At 44.0% G+C, this 17026-nt stretch overlaps 1 protein-coding gene across 7 annotated transcripts in view; it reads left to right on the top strand.

Moving 5' to 3' along the window:
- ASB3 (ankyrin repeat and SOCS box containing 3) overlaps positions 1-17026 on the top strand; it is a 471022-nt gene that overhangs the window by 323307 nt on the left and 130689 nt on the right. For all 7 annotated transcript variants that reach the window (XM_078649594.1, XM_078649600.1, XM_078649598.1 and 4 more), the window contains one exon: positions 7241-7438. In XM_078649594.1, coding sequence (XP_078505720.1) covers positions 7241-7438 — 198 coding nt within the window. The remainder of the gene's footprint in view (positions 1-7240; positions 7439-17026) is intronic.

A 17026-nucleotide genomic window follows, 5' to 3' on the forward strand; every position in this document is an offset into this window, starting at 1 on the left:
TGATATACAGGCCCTGGGCACACACAGTGCACTGTACTAGGGACTGACTATGGATGGAATCACCTATCCATAACAACAGTTTACAGGGAGCACTTGCACTTTGGCACTGAACAGCAGTGGCAAGTGCCCAAAGCATCTAGACCAGCAAAACATAGCCCAACACAGAGCAAAAACACAGAAGGCAAAGGCAAAAATACTGGGAAAATCCATACCAGTTATATCAGGTCTAACACTGATGTGTACTGCTTTTCCTGATTGTTCAATCAATTTGTCCTCTTGATGCATTAGGTATGCATCAAAGTCAGACAAGTTGAGGAAACTAGATACACAATTGAATTAATGTTGTGGACTTTGGGGCTAACATGACAGTTCCTCTAGGATGGCTTTATGATACCTAGTTTGACCATAGATTCTAGACTTTGCTGTTCTTCTTCTCTCCTAACTTCTGGGATCCTATATGGATAAATTATTATGTGGGTGTTCCGTCTTTTGTTTTCATGTGAAGAGAGAAAATGTAGGTTTTTGTCTGGGTGTGGTGGAGAATACATCTCCATCACTCTCTAATAAATGGTAGAAATCTATTTTTGTTGATGTGACAGCATAGCATTCTACAAGATCTTGCCAAATACTTGACATTCTTCCAGTATCATCATAACTGGAAGAGTCTATGTCTTGGGTGATGCTAACCATGCATGCTTTTGGTGAAGTTTCCCATTTGTTTTAATAAACCTATTTGGTTGATTTGTGTTTCTGGTTTCCTGTCAAATTGGGCTATATTTTATGTTACTTTCCTGCAGGTTTGATCACCATATAGGGACTATGGCATTGTGGCAAAAGAATGTGCTTTGGATTAGGAAGTAATGCCAACACCTTGTTCCCTGCTTGTAATGTTCTCTACCTTGCCCCACGATTATAGGCGTCTTCTTGTTTTTTGTAGATTTCCCTTTCATTCTCTTGTTTAACATGTAAGCAGTCCTGAATACCTAGAACATAATCAACCAATGAGATGGTTTGAACTTCTTTGCCTTCTTATTCTTCCTGTGCTAATCTACTATATTTTTGGTTGATATCCAAATAGGAGTTCAAATGGGATGAAGTAAATGTATGTTTGAGGTGTACTGTACAGAATGAGCAATGTTCAGGGCAAGACTGTTCTCAGTCTTTACCATCATGTCAGCTTTTTTTTTTCTTAGCATTCTCAGGATTTTTGTGATCTTATTGTATCCTTCATCTTATTTATCGGTATGAGGATGGTAAACTGATGTCTTGATATGTCTGATTTGCAAAATTTTACATATCTGTTGCATAAATTGAGAGGTGAAATTGGTACACCGATTAGAAAGTATTTCAGTATAAAGTCACATTTTGGATAAAAGGGGAATAGAATTGTCACACATATGGGCTGCTGTGGGTCCTCAGAATAGAAAAGCCTCAGGATATCTTGTACAATAGCCTACTATAATCAGAATAGGCCTGTGATCTTGTCCAGATACGTTCAAGGGGCAAACAAGCTCCGTTACAAATTCACTGAAAAGGCACCTGGTAAAAGTTATAAGGGAATGTTGGTATTGTATCGGTATTCATCAACTAACCAGTACAACAGGTTTTTACAATAATTAGGAGCTTCTTTGTATATTCCAGGTCAGAAGAATTGTTGCAATATCAACTGTTGCCTTTTTCAGCATCTTGCTGTATTCCAGTTAAAGGCTATCAACCAGGAAAAGTATTTATTTAAAAAGCGTTTAGGTATCAGGAGCTGCTGCTGGCAAGATGTCCTCCCCCACTCCCCTAGGCACCACACGATAAGCACGATTTTCTAGATGCTCGTTTGCTATATAGTATTTCCTATTTTCAGCTGAGAGGGCATGCCTTAGTTTCTTTTTTGTTTTCTGACTGTCTGTCCGAGCTCTTTTCCGTTCTACACTGGTTTCTTCCTGATGGAAAGGTGCCTCACCCAACCATGCTCAGCAGGTGTTCCTCAGGTAAAAGAGGTCTAGAAACCCAGGGACATCAGTGCCTAGAACTAGTGGCTATCGTAGCTGTGTAAGTATACCAACAGTGAAAATTAATTCTTGATTATCTAATATCACTTGTATCTTCGTGGTGTGATGCATCTTGGTAGCTCTGGTATTAACATAGGTAAACTGCATCAATAATTGTTGGTTCCTGTTTCTTTAGACTACACTTTCATTTTTGTTGTTTCCAGAAAACAAATTCCACTTATTGTACTACTGCTCCAAGTATCTGTACCTTCCCAGACCAGAGGTTTCAACAGTAAAACAGAGCTAGTATAAGCGTGCACATTCAGTTCCCATTCCTAAGCTTATGCATTCTCCGAAGTAGGGCTTACTAGGTGATGATTCCGTGCTCAGTCGTCGTCACATCCACACTGTCTCTGTACAGCATGCTTTAAATTTTGTTTAGCTATTTGCGATTACTGGTAGGTATGTAATAGGCTTCTAAACATCTTTCTTCTAAACAACTTTGCTTATCCATGCCATACACTAAATTCCTTTGAATGCCCCAACTGTATTGCTGTTTGGCTGCTTATTGCACATATGACTCACACATTTTCTTTGATGAATATATATTTCTATTTGAGCCAAGCTGCCAAGAACGAGCCAAGGATTCCGTCCAGTAACAACTTTACCCATGTGCATCAGATTGTTAGCACCCTCTGGGAGCTCAGTCATCGGTGACATCAAGACTAGCTTCTCTCTTCCACACCCAATAATCTTACTTTATACACACGGCATCATCTCTTTCTGATGAGCTGTCCTTTTTGGGTGTAATGGTAACAGGAAATGTAGAAGAGCATTGGCAACGTGCTATTGAAAAATGCAGTCTTCAAGGAGGAGGACTGTAGTGCAAGTGTCATTTACTCACTAGATTGCCACCCTGCCAGGCCAGGTGGCATTGTAGATGACCTTGAGGAGTCTACTTATACAACCAGAATTCTCAGAAATGATAAACAGAGCATATGTCAGATCCTCCAAAATTTCGCGATTTGCAAAAAAATCGCAAAACCAGCAGCTTTGTAAAAAAAAAGGCTGCGATTTTTACAAAACTGCCCGAAGGGATAATTCTGGCGTCCGCCTTCTTACTAATTAACCAGTACAAGAGCTTGCCTGCTTTATTTCTCAGTTTGTCAACTTTGTATTGAAATATTGTGCATGCCAGCTTTGCTGTGCCAAGTAGTTTTGTTTTCAGCGATACTTTAAGTTGTAGGCCGCTGTCAGCAGACTTTCAAGCTCAGTAATTTGCTCTTCTAGGGACTGTATGTCTTTCACCCTGTCTCTTCTTTTTTTTTTTACACCACAGCTTTGGCCTTCGCCTAGTGACAGCCTTGAAGGTATTTCAAAGATTAGTGAGTGACAAGATCAAATGGAATGTAGTTAGAAGTATTCCTCTGTTGCACCCAGCAGAAAGTCCACCAGCAGGTCATCTTTCAGTCACAATGCATTTAAGCACTATCCCCCAGATTCATCATGCTCCTCTTTTGCGAGTCCTTAATAGTGATTATTAAGGAATCGTTCTTAAAGACTCGCAAAACGGGATGCATGTAGAAATCGCTAAATTTATAGCGATTTCTACTGCTTCCTTATTTGCGATTCGCTAATTGCTAATCGCAAATAAGGAATGACTCCCCATTCATTCCTATGGGCCAAAGGCAGAAAAATGCACTAAAGTTTTTCTAAGTTTTCGCTATTTACCACGAAGTCAGACTTCGCGGTAAATAGCGGCCCAAAATTGCGAATTCGCAATTCTAAAATGGTTCATGAATTGCATTTAAGGAATCTCAAATAGAGATTCCTTAAATGCAATTCTTCGCAATTTAGCGATTTCAAAATTTGCGATTTTTGCATTTGGGATGATGAATCCCAAATGCAAAAAAAGCGCTCGCAAAGGGCCAGATTCGCAGAATCTGGCCCTTTGCGAGCCGATTTTTGCTTCATGAAGCTGGCTGCATGTGCCCCTGCACCTGCATTCTGAGCTGTACCATGACAGGGAAATTGTCCAGCTCAGCTGCGGGTATGAAATTGTAATCCAGATGGGAATAACAGTGGTAGTCATGGAATAATGAGTATATTGTTTGTTATTTATATGCCATTTCCACCATGCATCCCTGAGACCAACTGAGTCAGCCCAGCTGGCCAGGACTGTTGAACTTGAAGCCGGAGAGGTGCTGTCAACCTCTAGGCATGTGTTCATGACCCCAATACACGCGTGTCAAATACATGGGGGATTCTAATAGTAGTTCAGTTACTTCATGGAGGGTACTGTTAGTCATGCTGGGGTTGCATCTGCATTTATAACGGACCAGGTCAGACCTTCGTGTCTGCCTGTTATCAAAGCAAACCTACATCTGTGCTGATGCCCCTGGAGCCCCAAGTGAGCCAAGAGGCCCATAGGAATGAAGGGGGATACATTCTCAAATTGCGATTTTCTATGAGAAAATCGCAATTTGAGAATCGCAATTTCAAGGGTGCCAGGGTGTCCAAAGGACACCTGTTGCACCCCTGGAATGTGCCTGTAAGTACATGTGGCGCACAGACATGCCCTAAGGGCATGTCTGTGCGCCACATGGCACTTTGAATTTTTAAAAAAAATGCATTTTTAAAGGAAATCGCAAAATACCATCTACTTGGAGTAGGTGGTATTTTGCGATTTCTTAAGCCTGAATTGCATTTTTTATTGACTCCTACATAGCATTTAAGGAATCGCAAAATTGTGATTCCTTAAATGCTTGAGCAAAATAAGGAATCGCAATTTTTGCGATTCCTTATTTTGCTAATATGCACCTACATAGCAAAACGCCGTTTGCGATTCGCAAACCCGAAATCGCAAACGGCTACCTATATGTGCCCCTTGATTTTGTTATGAAACCTGTTGACATTTCACGTTAAAATGGGGGTAGTGACACAGTCATCTAATATGTGACATTGTAAAGTCAAAAGATCATTTCTGTGTGTCCTCTGTATTTCCATGCCTGTATTCCTGAACTTCAAGTAAACTATAACACCCATTACCCCTGAACTCCTTCCTGCCCTATACTTTGTACCAAAAAGCATCTGTTGCCCTAGAAAACGAACTAACTTCCTAATCTGAATAACGCAGTGGGGCTATCTGTGGCATGCCTAGTCCATGCTCAACCACCTGAGGACTCCATGAACATATCAAGATTGCCTTGTGTAGCTAATATTGCAGATCAAACACCACACAGCCCCGGGTGAACTCACATTACCAAATGACAGCTTTGAGCGTGCCAACAGTACTCCACTCTGCTATCTTTTTCTCAGGGTGCGCTGCCATCTCCTCTCATGGAGTGGAGTACCTGACAGCGTCTGGAGTTTAGGTCTACCAGGGTTCAATGCCACAGTCTTCTCAGAATCAGATAAGTCACTGAAGAATGTGTTACTGGTGGTGTTGTGTCCACTATCCACTGCACAGCCAGGGGCCTCCCCTGCAGCTGCGCCTTCGCACTATGGAGTTCTCAGAGTCTCTAGCATGATCTCCTCCCACCTCACCCCATGATCTTGCTAGGAATATTGGTCTAGTTTATTGAAGTGTGTGTGTGCTGGGTAGGGGGTAAAGGATTTACTCCACGATCCAGACCTACGCTTTCTACAGTTGATGGGAAAAAAAAGATCCTATTCTGAAAAATCATTTTTATGTTTTGCAGGGCACAAGCATTCCCCCACTGTCAAAACAAAATGTTTGCTTGGCACAGGAGCATGTATTTCATGTTCCTCGCTCTGAATTCTTGCTTTACATGCTAAAAGGATTTGTGCTGCACCTGTATGAATTTGGCATAAACATAGAAATGTTATTTAAGTCAAATCTCACGATCTGTTTTTCCTGTGCAACCTTGATAATTGAGGAAATGGGCTATTAATGGACATAGGGATGTACCATGCAGAGGTTAGGCAAAGGAGTGAGGCGCCCGCTCAATCATAAAACAAGATGTGATCTCATCTTTCGGGGTGAGCCTCTCCAACCATGAATCTAGGAAGGCCTCAGGATGCGTACCTTCTGTCCCCTAGGGTAATAGCCCACAAACCTGATTATTGCGTTGTGGGCAGCCTTTACATCCTCTGCCTGTGAAGTCAGGTTGCTAGAAATTGGCTGTAGCTGTTGCACTGTCTTAGCAGGGTCACTTCAACACCCACTGCTCCTATCTCTGTCTTGATCGGCAGTCTAGAGGCTTGGATACCCTGGAAGATTTGATCTGTGGATACATTCGGTTGGGACTGAGCTGTTTCCGGAGAACTCATTGAGGCCTCCTATAATGCTCCCCCAGGAATGTGAAAGAGTAGTTGTCCATTTTTCCATGCTTGGGGATTGCCTTGTTTCATGACAGAAGAATGCAGGCAGTACGGTTCAAGGAGGTTTTAGCCAGTCCTGAGTGACAGCTCGTGTGTTCCTTCGTAGCTTACTGTAAAAGACCAAGCAGGTGCAATTTATTGCAACTTGGTATTCTGCTTCACACTGACAACTTCATGTTGGGTTTTAAGATGCCTCTGTGTATTATGTACAAGGAATAGTACCAGGGTGTTAGGTGTATGCTCAAGGCAACCTATGATGATTGGACCGGGTAAGCAGGAAGTGACCTCCCTATGTAGTCTGTCTCACTTATTTGGATCAGCTACTATGATCCTGTGCCCTAGTGTGCCTGAGGAAGTAGTGTCCTGCATCACGGATCCAGGAGACAGCGATGCCCTGGCAGGGGTGCATACATGGGTGCTAGAACATCCCAGGGAGAAATACAGATCCTCCCACGAGGTTAGGACTGGAGCTGTTCATTGAAGCTGCAGACACTTTAAACATGCCTATTATAATGTGGAATACTTTGCTAGAACCGTTTCCATTGATTTCGGGCTGAAAATTAATGATTATGAGTAAAGTAAAGTGCCACAAAAGTGCTGCTAAGTTTCCATATTTGTGCCAATAAATTTCCATATTTGTGCCGCAAAATTTGATAATCCATGCCACAATATCCTGGGGGTCTGATATGTGTGATGATTGCCTCAAATGAATATTTTGTATTCTGTGAAATTTGACTTAATGGCTTCATTGGTTAAAACCATGCTTGAATGCTGGAGTTGTATGTTTGAATTGCTCACTGTTAAGATCAAGTGAGAAAACTATATGTTATACGTCCAGAATGTTCTTATTAACACGAGAAATCTAGATGTTCAGCTAAGAGTAATTTGTTTTAACATTGTGTTAATATTGACAGGATATTGGAGATGCTTGTGCCAGTCACCAACAGGATATGTGATACAGGCGGCGGCAAAGTGAGTCCAGTCTACTCAGCTGTGTATGGAGGAAAAGAAGAGTGCCTAGAAATATTATTGAAAGAAGGGTACAGCCCAGATGCTCAAGCCTGGCTAACGTTTGGATGCAGCTCACCCATGTGTATGGTTTTCCAAACCCAGTATGTATATATTTTCGGTTTCCCTGTGTATGAAGTGCGAAGTTGTAAAGCTTTGATAGGAAATTTAAATGCAGACTAGTTGTTTGTTTAGTTATATTGTGATTTTGTAACTCAGAGCAGTCTAAAGGCTGTTTGGAAAGGTAATTTGATAGTATTGGTAAAATAAATGAATGAAAGAATATTTACATTTAGAAATGCAAGTTTGACCCTGCCTGAGTGTCTGGTAGTACAAAAGGGGGTGGTGATGGACGGAGAATCTGAACCAATCAAACACTCACACCCAGTCAACAGATCTGGGTTGAATCCATCACCGTTCTTTAGCCCACTCTGCCACCCCAGTTCAGACATGGCCATATGCAAATCAGTCTGACCCTGTGCCTTATGGGAACAGTCCACTCCGAACTGCCAAGCCATGCCTTCCCTGGACCGGAAACAAGCTTCCACAATGCTGGCTCCACCTCCTGCTGGGTGGCTGACGACCCTGCCCCTCTCTCTGAAAGGAGAGTAGAAGACAGAAAGACAAAGTGCTAAGGAACTGACCTGAACTGGTTCCGACCATGTCAAGGCCTCTCTGCTTCTAGAGAGCAAAGGAAAGACTAGTATAAGAAGGGCTACCTAGACTACAGAAAATTAGACCGTCCTGGAATCAAGAAGGAACCTCTGCCAAGGAGAAAGCTGGAAGACTGAAGAGGAAGGACTATCCTGCTGTGTACTTGTGGGATGACCAGCAGTTGCTTTGCTGCCAAGGAGAGGGGAAGGACCTTGCTGTTGCTGTGTCCCCTTGCCTGAAGAGATCTCCAAGGGCCTGGGTAGAGCTGGCTCCCTGTTAAGAAGTCCCAGGAACAAAAGGACTTCATCCCCAGCTTCCCCTTGAACTCTGCTGTATGAGTTCTGCCCTTCCTAGAGTGCTTGGTCCAGTTGTAGTGCCTCTGGAAGTTGTGCCTGCTGTTTGGGAAGCTGGACAAGAAGAAACTAAGACAATCTGCAAATTTTCACGCATCAATCTCTTGCTTAGTGCATCCCCGACAGTGCGAGGAAATTCCCGCCGCCGCGAAGATCGAGATCGTCGCAGCGCCTGCTGCCGCTGCAAAGACCGACGCATCCTTCGCTTGCGGAACGCATCGGCCAGGTGCGGGAAAATTACCATCGCTGCGAACATCATCGCAGAGCCTGTCATCGCTGGGTGAGATCGGCGCACCGCTTGCTTGCGAACCGCATCACGTTGCTGCGAGCATAGTCGCAGAGTCATCACATCGAGGGGCCACGAGAGGAAAAGATCAACACTGCGCTGCGTAACGTCGCCGCACCTGAGATCATTGCCGTCCCGAAGATCGTCGCATAGTGCCTTTGCGAGACGCTTATTATCGAACCTGCGCACCGGAATCCATACAAGATATCGCCTTCCTCCCCATACAGACCGGATTTGTCGCAACACGCCCGCTGTTTCCAGCGGGGCTGTCGCATCGCCTCCCCAGAGTCGCTTGTTTTGCAACGCTGCAGCTTCCATTTGGAACTTTTGTTGCATCTAAAGGTACTTTTTGGCTAAACGTGACGCAACTGTGGTTTATTCTGACGCAAATCCTAGAACTCTTTGAAAATCATATTCTTGAACTGTGTATGTTGGATTTTTGTCCTTTTGGTCTTGTGTAGTTTAGATAAAGATACTTTATTTTTCTAAACTGGTGTGGAGTCCATTTGTGGTGTTTTCACTGTGTTACTGTGAGTGTTGGTACAAATACTTTACACATTGCCTTTAATAAGCCTGTCTGCTCGTGCCAAGCTACCAAGGGGGTGAGCAGGGGTTATCTAAAGAGTGTATCCCCCCCTTACCCTGACTAGAAGCAAGGTTCCCTATTTGAACATTGGTACCTACCTCTGCCAACTAGAGACCCCCAGATCTAACAGACCCCAATTGCAGAAGCAACCCCTATGCACCAGTACTTCAGTTCCAGCACGACATTTGTTTTAAGATTTACGTTTTTTAAGCTTTAAGCATACTCAGTGAGTCTTTAAAATTTATTTTTCCTTTTCTTTTATAGCATTTTGTAATGATAGTACATTGTAATGATTTAAATTAATTGAACAATAAAGTACATTACAATGGTAGATCTACATTCCCGTCCATCATTTTTCATCCACAGTGCCTTTCTAGACAGACTAGCCTTATGCAACTTAGACTTAGTACTGCTCCAGTAAGAACAGTTAAACCTGAACTGCCAGGTCATGGCCTCTCAAGATGGGAACGCAAACAACACCTGACCGGTTTTGGCCTACTTAGGCTTTGTGAGTGAGGGACAGCTTGATTTCTATGGAACATTGGCTAGGGAACCCAGATCTGGGCATACCTGCCACAGTTAGGACATCTACTGCAGAAGACAACAAAGTGATGGAAGGAATGCTTGTATTTATCACAGCCACTGGTGAGCATCTGGGCTGCATTCCAGTCCAATCTGTTTCACCCACTATGCTACTCTAAACGCAAATCAGTCTTAGTCGTGCTCCAGTCGGATCAATCCACCTTGTTATTTGTTGCAACTTATATTAAAAATGGCAGCACAATCTGCATTAGAATAATGGTGCAAACTTCACAGCCTTTTCTCTGCCTTATATCAATAGACAGCACGATGAGATCAATATGTTTTCAATGCCTATACAGGTTTTTATGTTCAGGTGGAAATCTTCAAATATCGGAGACTTCATTAAGAAAGGAAACCTATACATTAATTAAAGAGTGTGGCATCACGAGTTCTCTATTTAAAAACAAGAACTGCAATTTATCTGTGCAGAAGGATCAAACTCACTCAGACGCTTCTCACATTTGAAAATATGCACATGTAGTGTTTGGCAACGTAACCATCAGTGACCCTAAACTAATTTCTCAGATTAATCACTTCCTGCGAAGAAGTAGTAGTCTTGAACGAACTAGAATTCCCAAAAACGAACTAAACCTCCTAAGCAGGTTGGAGTAGGTAAGTCAAGTTTTAAACAGTGGCTTCTTCGTAAGTACCAATCTGTACGTTTACTTGGAGAAAACTAGTGGTACACTTCCAAGGATTCCTGAACTGGCCTCCACACGGGCACTTAGAAACTTACTGAAATGGCCGTTCAGTGTACCCCACATCATCGAACACACAACCAGGCTTCACCTCCTTTCAAGCCAGAGATCCTGGACTTCCACAGAAACAGTCCACGAGGTAGGCCATTGCTCTTTATGTACACCCAAGGAAGTAAACTGTACTTTAAATAGGGTTCTTCCCTAAAAGTTTGTTTTTAGGCCGTCATTTCCTCTCGCTTGACTATTCTTTTACCAACTCTTATACGCTAGTTAATTTCAAAGCAGAATGTGAGGTGGCACACATATTTCAACACACTTGCTCAAGTCATTTTTGGAGCACAACACCTTTTGCGATTTGGGATGGCACGAAGAGATGCACTCTCATTTGTACAGTTTTCTACGAAATGATCCCATGTTAACTACAGAAGCTATGTCATTGGAAAATCATTAGGTCTCGGCTATTATATCCCGCAGGGATTAATAGGCGAGTATATAGTAGGCAAAACAAACTCTTGACCAATCGCGGATTCTCCCCAATGCATGTGAGGTATTCAAGCGCGACGCTTTGCCAGCGCGCGCTTGGCCTCACTTCTCACTCACACCCCATATGCTCGTTCCCTCCCACTCGCTCGCTCCCCTGCCCCCCCGCCCCCCCACCCCCATCCGACTTGAAAGGAAGCCTCCCACACCACCATGCTCGTTCCCTCCCACTCGCTCGCTCCCCTTCTCCCCCACCCGACTTGATAGGAAGCCTCGCACACCATCATTTGTCTCTTACACCACCATCAGACATATTTTAAGACCCTTTACTGCCCTGTCGGTGGCTCGGAGCAGCTCTCATCCCCCATTAAGGTTTTAGCACATGTTAAACGTTGCACTAATCGAAAACATGCTTTGATTTCAGCTTTCTCTCGGCGTGGACAGGGCTCTGGGGACATCGGGGGCCTCTGCACATTTATACCCCGCTTCTGAACGAGGATCTTTATTTTTGTATTCAAATCACGAATACATTCATAGTGGTGGCCAAGCAGGGCTATTTAAAACCCTTTTTTACCAACCCGTGTGCTTAATATACAGCCATTATCTGCTCAATATGAGAGCGCTTCGAAGCCGCCGATACGCCTTCATTGAGCTGTGTAAAGCTCAACCGCTGCTTCGCCTTTTCATTTGTTCAATTGATCACTGGAAGAATTTTGCAGTTTGTAAGTGGCCTTGGTTACAAGTCAGTTTGTTCATTTAAGTTTTTGTTTCTAAATTCGGTTTTATGTGATATATCGTAATATCGCGTAATTCTGCGGAAAGTAATAACTGGGTGTGTATTTATTTATTTATGTATATCTTACACACTCTCGTGGACAGGGCTCTACGGACATCGGGGATCTCCGCACATTCATACCCCGCTTCTGAACGAGGATCTTTAATTTTATATTCAAATCACGAATACATTCATAGTGGTGGCCAAGCAGGGCTATTTAAAACCCTTTTTTACCAACCCGTGTGCTTTATTTACAGCCCTTATTTGCTCAATATGAGAGCGATTCGAAGCCGCCGATGCGCCTTCATTGAGCTGTGTGAAGCTCAACCGCTGCTTCACCTTTTCATTTGTTTAATTGATCACTGGCAGAATTTTGCAGTTTGTAAGTGGCCTTGGTTACAAGTCAGTTCATTCTTTTAAGTTTTTGTTATAAATTCGGTTTTATGTGATATATCGTAATATCGCGTAATTCTGCGGAAAGTAATACGTGCGTATTTATTTATTTATGTATATCTTTCACACTCTCGCTCTCTCTCACACACACACTCTCTCTCTCACACACACACTCTCTCACTCTCTCACACACACTCTCTCACACACACACACTCACTCACTCTCACACACACACACTCACTCTCTCTCACACACACACACACACACTCACTCTCACACACACACACACATCACTCTCTCACACACTCACTCTCATTCACACACACTCTCTCACACACTCTCTCTCTCTCATACTCTCTCACACACTCTCTCTCACACTCTCTCCCACACTCCCTCTCACACTCGCTCACCCTCTCTCTCTCACATACACACACTCTCTCTCTCACACACACTCTCTCTCACACACACACACTCTCTCTCACACACACACTCTCTCTCTCACACACACACACACACACTCTCTCTCTCACACACACACTCTCTCTCTCTCACACACACTCTTACTCCACACTCTCTCTCTCTCACACACACACTCTCTCTCTCACACACACTCTCTCTCACACTCTTTCTCACACACAGTACAGCCTTCTACCGCCACCACTCTACCACTCTATCCGCCACCACTCTATGCGCCACCACCCTATCCGCCACCACCCTATCAATCAATCAATCAATCATTCAAAGCATTTGTATAGCGCGCTACTCACCCGGAGGGTCTTAAGGCGCTTGGGGAGGGGGGGTCCGCTACTGCTCGAACAGCCAGGTCTTGAGCTGCCTCCTGAAGGCGAGGTGGTCCTGGGTCAGGCGGAGGTGGGTCGGGAGGGAGTTCCAGGTCTTGGCGGCGAGGTAGGAGAAGGACCTTCCTCCTGTGGTGGCTCTTCGGATGCGGGGGACGGCGGCGAGGGCGTGGCCGGTCGAACGAAGCTGGCGTTTGGGAGCGTAGAAGTTGAGGCGGCTGTGCACCACCACTCTATGCACCACCACTCTAGCGCCCACACTCTAGTGCCCACACTCTAGCACCACCACTCTAGCGCCACCACTCTACCCACCCACCAATCTTCTACCCTCCAACTACACCCTCCAACTCAACACTCCAAATCCACCCTCCAACTCCACCCTCCAACTACAAATCCACCCTCCAACACCACCCTCCAAAAAGACCATCCAACTCCACCCTCCAACTCCAACATCCAAATACACCCTACAAATCCACCCTCCAACTACAACTCCAGCCTCCAAATCCACCCTCCAAATCCACCCGCAAACTACAACTACAGACTCCAACTCCACCCTCAACCACCATCACATCACTCTGGAAACACCACCACTTCACTCTGGGAACACCACCACATCACTCAGCCCAACCATATCATCAGTCAGCACCACAACAGCAATGTCCTTGCTTGCTACCAACAAGCATTGCCATAGCCAATATGACTTGCATTAGGAAAGTGTAAGCTATTGGCTTTGTGAATAACGATGCTATTAATTTATATATTTTCAAAGCCAACACTTACTTAAAAAATGTGTCCTTTACAATACCAATAGCTCACACTTTCATAATGCGAGGCCTATTGCATTGCAAATGCTTGTTTTTCTATTGTAACTGTTCATCTAATGGTTAAACCATTTTATTCACTTCAATTGAATGTTACATTTTATTTAAATTTTGATCATTCGTAAATACTTACATGTTGCTCCCTGTGAAGCAGTAAGCCAACTGTCAGCGTGATCAAACTTGATTGTACCTAATGCATCCTTAAATATGGGCCTAGCTCCTTACAGGGGCGCTGGTGGCCTGCAATATATCAAATACTATCTATAGATCCCGGGAGAACACTATTAGCTTCATTCTCAGTGTGGCAGGATTACTGGGATCCAGCGCAAACACTGTTTGCACCAAGTCTCGATGTTTAGAGTTGTGTGGTAACACGAAACTCTGCAGCCGTTGCCAACTTCCACCACTAGTGCATTAAACTTATACCACTAGCGTAAGCAGTTAATTCATGTGAACCTCCATACATTGCGACCAAAGCAATTCTTTAGTTGTGGCTGGCATCAAGGTACTTAATGCAATTAATCACAATATCGTTTACATCACAATATACAGAGGTCCAAAGAATGGAAATGCATAATGTTTCAGTCTACAGTGCATATATTAATGAATAAGCTGTAGTTTGTAATCACACAGAAGGTAGTACAAGGCTCCTACATGTTGATGATTCTATAGTCTAGTGACATAACTGAACCCCTTTTACCAGGATGTTTACTTTAGATCTTTGATATTCTAGACTGCCACCGACTAGACAAATATGAAATGTCCTGGTCCCCTAAAATAAACAGGTGGTGCTCACTTCCAACTTCCACTTTACTCCTGCTAACTAGCTGAGCAGTTCCACTTGACTTGCCCTGGACCATGTTGCTGGCTTCTGCTGGAGTGAATCTTGACCTTCCAAGTGCTGTCATGGAGCCGTGGCTAGTGTCAAAGTGTACTCCTCCTAAAGTTTCCCGAAAGCTGGGACTTAAAAACTTTTGTCCAACATTTTGCTTAAAGAACCAACAGGGGACCAGGACAAACCCAACCAATATGATCTGGCGAAGGTGCATCAATGCATTCTGTGCAGCAGCAAATCTGATTCAGCAGTACTTCTTGTTGAAGGTGCCCGACCTTGTTGAGCTATTTTCAGTTGCCGCCTACAGCCTTGCCCCACTGGAAGAATCTGAGCTCCAAAATGTAACTTAGTAGAAATCTCTACTGGGTGGCAGCACAAAGGGTGTCCAGCTGATGATGGACCATCTCTGAGCACGTAACTCAGATTTATCCCACCCAGATGTTTCCTGCCAAAAGTCCACAGCTTCGCCAACACCTCGTCCAGCAGTAGTCCGACTACATGGATCCCTCTTTGGCCACAGCCTGCTGCTTTAACACACTGAGGATTTTCGACTTCCATCCCAGAGACTAAATCAGAAGGTAAATCTGTTCATCAGGATGAGCCTGATCCATGCAACCTATTTTTGCTCCATTGCGATCAACTTTAACTTTTAACTTTGATTCGATCTAGCGTGAGCAGATAACTCTGGTTGACGCTTAATGCTTTTTGGTGCTATTTTGATCCTTAAACTTTAATATTTAATAATTCGGTAACTGCTCATTGGATTTTTGGCGTTTTGGTGTCATTTTATTTCTTAAAATGTACTCTTTGTTTACTAAATTGGTTTGGGATTTTTCTTGTGTTATGTTCTCAGTTTACTACTGTTTGAAAGCTACATAAATATTTTACAGATTGCCTCTAAGTTAAGCGTGACTGCGTTTGTGCCAAGCTACCAGACGGTTAAACCACGGTTTATTTAGTGACTTTTGTGGTTCACCCAATAAAGACTGTGATTATTATTGTAGGTGGGTTCTCACCCCCTCAACTAATACTCCAATTTTTTACAGTGTATTTCAATTTTTAATCGGAAAGAGGATATGTTTACTTTAATGATTTAAAAACTAAAAAAAACGTTTATTGTAGTCCCTTTTTAGGTTTCGCCTGGAGAACGGAGCGTTAGCTCCGCCTCCAGGAGAAATCTCTAGTCTTCAGTAAGGGACTCTTGGAATACGCCCTCTGTTCCATTGGCTAGCTCCATAAATGGAGGCTAGCCATTGGAACAGAGATCTGTCCGTCAAGGCCGGACCAGATTCGTGGGCGTTCCTGCATTTTTTTCCCTCTCCACCCTTTTTGCATCGTCATTGGGTGGTGGGCGGAGTCTCGTTTTTTTTTTGTGTGTGTTTTTCTCATTTAATGCCGACCACGGCCGCCGTAAGAAGTCCAGGTGAGTGCGTTCCTCTACCCCCCCTCCCGCTGTCCGTGTCTTTGCCGCCCCCCCCCTCGCGCTGTCCGTGTGCTTTCCCGCCCCTCCCCCCTCCTGCTGTCCGTGTCCTCGTAGGTGCTTGTTGACTATGGCTACCGACTTTTATTATGCAAGAGGTGTGTGTTTGTTTTTTGGGGGCGGGCTTGAAAAACAAATATCTATATTGCGCGCCAGATAAACACCATCTAAATAGGGAAACGAGCGTTCCTTTGGCATATGCATATCTGTCAGTAGAGACAATGAGTGACTGAGGAGAGATTGGCAACTAAGTGCTATAAGGTGTTTACTTACTAGAAAAGCAAACGACTGAAACTCTATCCGCAGAGCACAGATAGATCTAAAAGGTCGAACATCCTCTGAAAAGCAGAATATATTAAGTTAAGCCAAGATATTTGAAAAAAAGTCACAATTTAGACGTTGCGCGCTCGGTCAAACAGAGCTCGTTGTGAAAGCTCTACACATTCCCGCATTGCACCAGAACTTTGTGCTGATGAGACAATAGTAGACACTGTGTGCATTTAATAGAGGGCAAACCATTCTGCAGTCCGGGGGGAGACGCTAACCTGTACACCTTACAACCAAGTAAATGCCCGTTTTTTTCCCCAAACCCTACTTGAAAAGTGCCAGATTACATCTAAAACACCCCTGCCACCAGCCTGTTACCCCAATCCGCGTTATAGGAGCGCGTGGAGCCGGGCACAATTGAAGGGGTTTGGCAACGTGTCCCCTGCGCCAAAATGGAGCCGGCGCCCAGTCAGTCATGTGCAGTCCTTCCCTTATTACACCTTCAGAATCTCCCATTTGCGTCCTCGCTATTAAAAACACACCGTTCCCTAAAGTCGAGGTAAGAGATCGTGCGAGTAACCTTCCGTGTCGTGAGTGTTCGATATCGCCATTTCTATACCTCCGACGGGGCACGGGAGACCCGATGTCCCCAATTAACATCTAAACAACTGAGCCATTTGACGAC

This window comes from Lissotriton helveticus, chromosome 6 (genome assembly GCF_964261635.1).
Source record: "Lissotriton helveticus chromosome 6, aLisHel1.1, whole genome shotgun sequence".
NCBI lineage: Eukaryota > Metazoa > Chordata > Amphibia > Caudata > Salamandridae > Lissotriton > Lissotriton helveticus.